This window comes from Malania oleifera, chromosome 4 (genome assembly GCF_029873635.1).
Source record: "Malania oleifera isolate guangnan ecotype guangnan chromosome 4, ASM2987363v1, whole genome shotgun sequence".
Classification (NCBI taxonomy): Eukaryota; Viridiplantae; Streptophyta; class Magnoliopsida; order Santalales; family Ximeniaceae; genus Malania; species Malania oleifera.
Window position 1 is genome coordinate 111,367,463 of NC_080420.1, and position 9,837 is coordinate 111,377,299.

Below are 9,837 nucleotides of genomic sequence, written 5' to 3' on the forward strand. Positions count from 1 at the left end.
TATTCTCTTGTTACTAGTTCTTTTTTTATTTTATGTTTTCACCCCTTTTTGGCATTTATGTGTTTCCTTTCAATAGCTTCCAACATGGGGACAATTCCTTCAAGAAAAGATTTAGAAAATAAGATTATTAACCTCAAGGTCCATCATTGTTGCCACTCCATGAATCCTATCAATGTAAAATCATTGAAAGCCCAGTTTACGAGCTAGAAACAACAACAAAACCAAGTCTTAAGTCCAACAAGGTGGGTTGGCTATATGAATCCTTTTCCGCCAATTTATGTGATCATGGACCATTTCTTTTGACAAATTTAGGGATATTAAATCATTACTCACTATGTCCTCCCAAGTTATTTTTTGTCTACCCCTACCCCTTCTACTGCCCCCCACAGTAACTAACTCACTCTTTCTCACTAGTGTACTATGTGGCCTACATTGCAAGTGTACATACTATCGAGTTATCCCTCCCTTATCTTATCTTTTATAGGAGCTACACCTAACTTACCGCGAATATGTTCATCTCTTAATTTATCTTTCAATGTTATACCACTCATCCATCTAAGCATTCTCATTTCGACAACTTTTACTTTTTAGATATTATATTTCTTCATCGCCCAACATTCCAATCCATATAACATAGTTGATCTTATAACTGTACTATAAAACTTCCATTTCAATTTTAAGGGTATTCTATAATAACATAACACACTTGAAGCATTTCTCCATTTTACCTAACCTGCTTTAACTCTATACATTACATCATCTTCAATTTCTCCTTTACCTTGCATAATAGATCCAAGGTATCGAATTCTACAAGTGCTATACATTTCTCCATAATCAAGTTTAACTTTGTCTCCAATATTCTTCCTATCATTACTAAAATTGTATTACATATATTCTCTTATTTCTACTTATCCTAAAGCCTCTAGATTTCAAAGTTTCTCTCCATCTGTCCCTAGTTTCATCAATCAATACAATATCATTTGCAAACAACATATACCATGGAACCTCCTTTTGAATACTCTTAGTCAATTGGTCCATCACTAAAGCAAAAAAATAAGGACTCAAAGAAGATCCTTGATGTACACCTATGGTGATTAAAAATTCTCTAGTTTCTCCATCTATAGTCCTTACACTAGTCATTACTCAATCGTACATATCTTTAATGACATCAGTAAACCTACTACATACACCCTTTATTTCTAAAACCAACATAAAACTTCCTTAGGTATCCTATTATATGCTTTCTCAAGGTCAATAAATATCATATGCAAGTCCCTCTTCTTTTTCCTAAACTTTTTCATTAACCTTTTTAAAAGATATATAGCTTATGTGGTAGATCTCCTGGGCATAAAACCAAATTGATTTCCTGATACATTCGTTTCTAACCTTAATCTTTATTCAACTATCATCTCTCATTGTTTCATCATATGACTCATAAGTTTAATTCCACGATAGTTATTAAAATTTTGAATATCTCCTTTATTTTTATATTTAGGTATTAAAGTATTTTTCCTCCATTCATCTGACATTTTCTTAGTGTTTATAATTATATTAAATAAATCAGTTAACCATATAATTTCGTTATCACCTAAGCATTTCTAAACTTCAATTGGGATGTTATCTGGTCCTATAGCTTTCACATTTTTCATCTTTTTTAGTGCAAACTTAGCTTCATTAACTCTAATTTTGCGAATAAAATTCATATTTTTAGTATTGTCCTCATTTGACAATTCAAAATTTAAGTCTTTTATTTGGTTTTCATTAAACAACTTACAAGTGTCATCTTTCTTTAATGTCTTCGTCCTTAACCAAGACAATATCATCCCCACTTTTTATATATTTTACATTTCCTAAGTCCTTACTCTTCCTTTATCTAACTTTGGCAAGTTTAAATATATATTTTTCCCTTTATTTTGTATTTAATCTATCATACAAACTATTAAATGATCTGTATTTACCTTCACTAACGGTCTTTTTAGCATCTTTTCTTGCCACCTTATACTTTTCAAAGTTATCCCTGTTTCTACATTTTTGTCACGTTTTATACTAAAATCATTTTGTCTTTATGGCTTTTTGTACATCTTTCTTCCACCACCAACTTTCTTTGCTATTCGAGAATTTTTCCTTTGATTCACCTAAAATCTCTTTTGCTATCTTTTTAATAGAGTTAGCTAATCTACTCTAAAGAGTATTTGTATCTATCTCATCCTCTATAGTCCAATCCTCATCTTAGATCATTTTATCTTTAAATTTTATTATATTTTCTCATTTTAGGTTCCACCACCTAGTTCTTTTATGTTGGTTTGTTTTATCCATTTTCTTCTATTTTTTAATACATATATCTAACACTAAAACTTTATATTGTGTGATTAGACTTTCACTTGGATTAACTTTACAATCCTTTCATGATAAACAATTTACCCTCCTAGTTAAAAAAAAAAAAAATCTATTTGACTTCTATTTTGTCCACTTTTAAAGGTTATTAAGTGTTTTTCTCTCTTCTTAAAGCAAGTATTCTATACTAAAATCATATGATATAACAAAATCTAAGATCATCTTCCTATGCCTTGTATAATATTATTCATATCTTCCCAAAATTATCTCTTAAGATTTTCTATTAAGCCGACTTGAGGAGCATAAACACTAATGATATTTATTATCTCTCGTCCTAATACCATCTTGATTTTTGTGATTCTATCTCTTACTCTATTTACATCAACTTTTAAGTTTTTGTCTATAATAATGCTCACTTCATTCTTATGTTTTTCTTTATCAATGTCCCAAAGTTTAAATCCTAATTTATCAATTTCTCCAGAAATTATAAAAAAATTTAAACTCATTTGATTCAGGAAGATAGTTATTTATTAAAATAAGATGAAATATAGTTTAATTTTTAGAGATTAAGAAAATAATTATTCCTTAAAAAATTATATTTATTTCATTCAACATGTATTAAGAAAAAAATATTCACATGATAAATTTTGAAAATAATTATTTTTTTATGTATTCCTCATTATGGACTAATAAAATGTTTCATATTAGTATTCATTTTATGGTAATAACATAATTTCTTTTATAATTAATTGTAACTAACCTTATAAAACTAATTTATTTCTAAAATAGGCACTTTGCAAACCGAATTTAACCTTGATAATTTAGTCTCCTCTATCTCAAAGATCTTATTTGAAAAAAAGGAAAAAATAAAATAAAATTATATTTTTTATTATTTTTTTTATATAAATAATATTAAAAATAAAAAATAGTATGATTAAAAATTTTAAAAATTAAATATTATTCATATATAAAATCAATATATTTTATTAATTAATTTTTCATATACTTTATTTTCTTTTCTCCTTTCCTCAATAACCAAAGATAAAGAATAAAAAATAAAAAAGTAAATTTGCATGTATTTTTATTTTCCTCATATTTTTCAAGTTGGAAAAAGGACCAAGACTTACATTTAGTATGAGGACGCAGAGGCTTATTAAACATCCATCACATGTTGAGTGATATTAGATCCTTGGGAACCTTGAAAGGACAAGAAGACATAGAGATAATCATCGGCAAGCATTCCATGACAGCTAAAGATGAAACCAAGGGATTCAGAGAGACCAAAGATGTGGAGGGAGCACTACATTAGCCACGACTATAGAAAATGGTGGCTAAAAGTACTCTTTTTCGCCACAAAAAACATGGTTGCTACAATGACCTCTTCTCTAAGATAAAACTAACAAGGCATTGTCTTCAATGATTGTAAAATTTCACCATTCAGCTTCCACAAAATATAGCAAAACAAAATAGTATTGGTGCTTCCCTTCCATCCCAGAATCAATTTTCTTCGTTCCTTAACAATACCCCTTGTAACTAAATCATGTTTGATAAGCTATCAAAAAATTCATAACTTTGTTACTCCTTTGAATTTGTATTCGATTTAACTATAATATAATATTAAATTATATTAAAATTCACCCAAATCTATTGAAATTCAAATTTAACGTCTACAATTCATGCTCCCAAACACAACTTTAATCTTCTTGTGACTACAAAGAAATTGAAACAGAGTTCCCTATTTCCATCTTATACTTCATTTCTAAATAATCTAGTTTATGTTTCATGAACCCCAATTTTTTTGAAAATCTTCCTTCTCAAATGAAGTGGACACAAGACGCTCACGTCCCCAATGAAACTTCACAAATTCTTGATCTCAACAGCAAAGTCTGCCTGCTTACATCAATGGGGAACTCAAATGAACCTAAGAACTGGTAATCCACAATGAATGGGGCATTCAGACTAGGAAAAATTGGTATAACATTGCGTTTTAAAAGCATAAAGTTCAAAATTTAAATTAATATGTAGGCCTGAGAAATGTGAAGTTTCGATAAATGAAAATTTTAAAGAGACAGAATTGTCAACAACAATGCCAATGAGTCTATGTTTTATGATACTGGCAATTTTACTTAACAAAAAGGATAGGACAAAAACCTAATGTTGCTTCAATCAATGGTTGCTGAGGGCCTCGCGACACTGAAGGATGAAACACAGTAAGAAACTAATCTCTAATTCATCCTCCTAATGAGCTCGTTGATGTAATCCTCGCGATTTCCAGCATCACCTCCTTCAACATAGTGGTTTCTCTTCTTCTTTAGGCCACCCAGTGGTGCCTTAAGTTTGAAAGGCCATAAGAAATTGTTTGCCTCCTTGAAGTGGGGTCCCACAGTCAAGATCTCATGGATCAGGTCTTCAATGCAAATAATTCCGAACTTACCAAGTGTCTGCATGCAAATAGCAATCCAACATATATATAAACAAGATAGAAAAAATGATGTAATAATTCATTTTACATTCACTAAAACCTAGTCGAACTACAAACCTGTTCAATAATGGAATTGTCAGTCAAAGCAATTCTCTGCTTGTTTACTTTCCCATAACCTCTCTTGTAAATCAATTCTCTCACACTCTTCAAATTTGGGTACCTGCAACCAATTCCATTATACCACAAGTTATGCGAATAATAAACTGAAGTCTTAAAACCACTAGTCACTAGAGGTAAAAGACGTACCCGTAAGTCACATAAGGCTCAACCCTATGCAACATATTCATAGTAGCTTTGTTTACTTTCAAAAACACACCATTAAATATCTGCAATTTGACCAAAGAAAAAAATATGAGCTAACAAATGATCAAATAAATAAATATTCCCTGAAAAGCACATAGTTTTCTTTTATTTCTTTTTTTTTTTTTTTTGTGGGGAGTGGGTGTGGGGGGAGTCTCACATTGGTCCTGAAAAACTGCACCATGTGAGTTAAGAACATCTCCAATTACCGCACATATGTTTGAGGTTTGAAAGGATCTCTCAATTAATCAACATACAGAGCCAAGAGAAACCAACAAGGGCTAGGAAATGTCAACAATCTCCCTGGATATGTGAGGGCACCTCAATGTCGGTTAGATTAAGCCCAGTCCCAATATAAAATCTTTCAAATGCTTGTTTAACACAAAAGCTTAAAAGTGCCACAGGTCTTGGCACGACTGATCAAACAGAATCCTGTGTTTGGCCTATCATCTCGAAAGGGTTTCTTTTTTATTTTAGACACCTTTAGCCCACAAAATGAAAGCACTCAAAGAATCCTTGCTTCAATCACCACCCATCTACCTTGCAGGAAAAAAACTTGCAATGACCAGATTGACACTAAACAACCCCGATTCCCAAACTATAAGGGGTTCACATGGAGTAGACAAGCTGAAAGAACAGGAAGGTGGCAATTTTGATGTGCAAAATGCAAGGTAAATAAGCAAATGAGGTTAAGGCTTGGAAAAAGTGTGCATGCAAGAAAAAATATACATACATTGAGCTGGCCCCAAACTATAGAGGGTGCAAATTGAACTTTGGCAAAAAAAAAAGAAAAAACAAATTTAAATTTAATATAAAAAAAACAGATTTCTATCATCCAACTCCGATATTTTAAATGATTCCATAATTGAAAATAAGAAATTTTGCCTAGGTTGACAGCATTTTCAAAAGATAGTATTTAATTGAAAAAACATAATAAATCAAAATTATCATAAAATCAGATGTTCTAAAACATTTCAAATGAAGCAAATAGAATAACTGGAAAAAACAGTTCAGTGCTTCTAAAATTATTCCCACATTATTCCAGTTCAAGTTGTTCAACTGCAACATTGCAATCAACAACCACAATCAACAACCATATAATACATGTCGGCCAGCTAGAATAATATTTTGTTACTTATATATTTTTTAATATATATATATATATATAAGTAACAAAATAAACCAAATGCTCCTGTCAGCCAGTACAATTAAAAGCAAAGACGTTCCACTTTGACAACATTGAACAAATTATATACAATATGCACCATGTTAAAGAGGGAAGAAAAGAAAGCAGTGAATGATAAAAATGCGTACTGCCATGGGCAAGAATTCTTTTAAATTGGTAATTTAGTTCTGAGCACAAAATTGTGTGAATCATTTTAAAGCAACAAAACTTTGACCCATGCCCATGGTGTTACCTGTCTTAAGCGCAGGAGCTGCAAAATCTTTCTGGTCTTTGGATGCATGGCATTGATCCTGAAAGTACCAAAATCTGCCAACATCAAAAAACCCACGTACAAATAACCATAAATATTTTTAAAAAAAATACCAAAACTACATACCCTCGTATTCTGATAATAAATAACAGCTTGGCTTCTGGATTAACATAAAACCCTCCCTTAAGCTTTGCTTCACGTTTCAAATGGATCAGCTCCTTTTCCTGAAAAACAAATTATTACAGAGAATGCACTTGATGAATAAGAATCTTACACCATTATATTAAAGCTGAAGGCAACACCATAAATTAAACTGCCACTCCAAGCTCCATTGTAACCCCACCTGCAGCACCAGTGCAGGACACACAAGCCATAAGGGCACACAAGGAGTCATTTGCACAGAATAGGATTCAAACCATAGTTCTAAAACTGGGGCAGGACCAACCAGCCTAGCCCAAATAAGGCCAAGCCAGGTCATAAGGTCAGCCCATGTTACACACAAAACAGGAAATTTCATGAACAGGGGCTAATCTAGAAAACCCAGTCAACCCAGCATAACTCAGATGGACGGGCAGCTTGGCCAAGTCGGCCCAGCACTTTGTTCGGGTGTATGGGTAATGTTCAAACAAGGATGTGTCGGTGATAATGTTCAAACTAATATTCTCAAACTCAAAACCTTTACAATAAAAGAAAGGGTACATACCATCGCGCAGGTCTGAAACACTTTGCTGATGTTATTCAACAGTAATATATACATATATATGTGTGCGTATATTTTGACAATATTCATTATCTCTAATACTATAAAGGAGATTCTCCCTTTGGTGTCATCTTTTAAAAATGCCAAAATTATCCCTAAAACTACCAATGATTATTCTAAAATACTCATTTAACTACCCAAAACTATTCCAAAATACCCTTATAATTATGTCAAATTTATCCTCATAACTACTCATAATTATCCCAAAATATCCCTATAACTATTTACAACTATCCCAAAATATCCCTATAACTATTTACAACTATCCCAAAATATCCTTATACTAGTTATTATTTTGTTATTTTCTTCATAAATTTTTAAAAACTTTAAAAAATAGTGTCTGTAGCAAGCATATAGTGTGTGCCCATGGCTAGTATTATATACATCCATAGTGTGTCTCACACACAACTATACTTCTTAGTTTAATATTAAAATATTTTACACAAGTGTGAATGGACTGCAGCTCTTCATACAAAACATACGAGCATATTTAAGAATATATAAAAACATATACTAAATATATAAAATTAAAAGATATATCTAAAATGTTGACCCACCAGTCTGATTGCCAGGTCAAGGTTTAATCCAAGTTCTAAAACTTTGGTTCAAACGTTTTGCTGATGTCATTGAACAGTAATATATATTTATGACATCTGTACTATTATATACACAGTGCGCACACGCACGCGCACATCTCTTAGGATAACAATAACATATTATACACATGTATAGCTAGAATATAGCTTTTCATAAAATATATAAAAACATATACAAAAATAATAGATATATCTAAAATTTTAACCAACTGGTCTGATCACCAGGTCACTGCCTGAACCAACCCAGCCCCTTATCCAGGTCAATGTCCAATCCAAGTTCTAAAACATTGGTTCGAACCAAGAGTGTATGGTTCTTAAATCTCTTATCCTGGTTCTATCCATGGGATTAACTCCTTGCGATCAGAATGGCACACAATTAACATAAGCAACACAAGCAGTTGTCTTATATACCTGCTCCTCATACTCCTTTGCATACTTTTTGGCTCTGCTGAAAATCAACTTGCGATTCTCTGCACTCTTCTTCTTTGATGCTTCTTGATCTTGCTTCTTTGCAAGAGCCCACTCCTCATTCCTCTTCCTCTTCTTCAACACTGATTCAGGAACCACCATACCTCCTTTGACCTCCTCAACCATACTTCTGTTAAAATAAATAAAATAAAGATATGTCAAAGAAATATAAAGATAAAACTGAATCCAGCTCTTCAAAAAATGGCAATACAACTCAATCAAGCCAGCTACCAAATCAATTCTAGAAAATGAGAAATTTAGTATCATTGACCTTGATAAATGTAATATCAGGGACAATATACTAGATTTAAAGTCGGCCAATATAAGAAATAGGAATTATATTTAAATAAAATATAACTCTATTCAAATTCAGATTAATTCCATTTTCTAACGCTACTGAGGATGTGTAGAATGATAACTATATTCTATTGATTTCTTCTGCTTTGTATTACAACACCAATTTGTTTACTCATTTTTCCTCTTACATTGCTTGTTTTGACGGACATTAAGAGAAAGACAAGAAAACAGGGGAAACAAAGGTCGGTTTTTTCAGTTTACACTGGAATTTTTTATGTTCCAATGATTTTATTTTTTATTTTTTGCATAAAGAATATTTCAATTAGTTTGATTACAAAAAATGGTCCAATCAATTTATAAAACTAGAATATTCAGTTTTGCGTATTTTTCATGTATGTTTAAGTCAAAATGTGGAAGTTTTCAATTTGAATACAAAAATAATTCAATCCCATTCCCAAATCCATCAAGTCTACAATATTCCACATACAAAAGTAGTTCAATCTCCCAGGCTCTATATTTTTTTATGAACAAAACTGGCTAAATCTCATTTGCAAATCCAATCTAAATTTACAGAGGAAGAGAAAAAAAGTGCAATAATCCATCAAGTATACACTATTACACATACATCTGTACATTTTCAAAATGGAAGAAGAGTTGTGGTCTTGCCTCTAGATGCAGGCTGGCAGCCGCGACTCGCGATTTGCGAACTCGAAAGATGGCCGACCGCAGGTGGAACGGCGATCTGGACGGCGCACCACGCGCGTGGAGAGGAGACGGTGGCCTGTGGCTGGTAGGGTTTATGGCCGCAGCCGTAGGAGTAGCAAGGATGTAGTGAGTGCCTGCTCAAGCCGCAGACGAAAGGTCGAAGGGTGAAATGGAAACCCTACCCCTTGAACTATATTTATAGTAGGGGTAGTGTTCCTGTGTGGCGCACCCTTTTAAACCAACGCCTATAGCCAATAAGATTTCAATATTTATGTGTATGGTTATATATATAATTAATTCAATATTATAATTTTACAAATTTGTGAAATAAATAAATTAAAATTTTTAAACGATTGAGCCATTTATGATCCATTTATTAAATAGGCGGGTTTGGGTTTACATTATAATAACCCGTTAATAAACGGATCAATCCGAACTCGAACCTGTTTATGACTCATC

The 9,837-nt window shown here is 32.2% G+C and overlaps 1 protein-coding gene across 1 annotated transcript; it reads right to left on the reverse strand.

The window, feature by feature from the left end:
- Positions 1 to 4,319: 4,319 nt before the first annotated feature.
- LOC131152931 (large ribosomal subunit protein uL30y-like) lies at positions 4,320 to 9,553 on the reverse strand. Its single transcript, XM_058104895.1, has 7 exons — positions 9,340 to 9,553; positions 8,320 to 8,506; positions 6,679 to 6,776; positions 6,535 to 6,592; positions 5,063 to 5,142; positions 4,874 to 4,976; positions 4,320 to 4,775 (listed from the first exon to the last, which is right to left on the reverse strand). Exons 2-7 carry the CDS (start codon positions 8,500 to 8,502, stop codon positions 4,560 to 4,562), a joined length of 738 nt encoding a protein of 245 aa, XP_057960878.1. The 5' UTR covers positions 8,503 to 8,506; positions 9,340 to 9,553; the 3' UTR covers positions 4,320 to 4,559.
- Between the last annotated feature and the right edge of the window lie 284 nt (positions 9,554 to 9,837).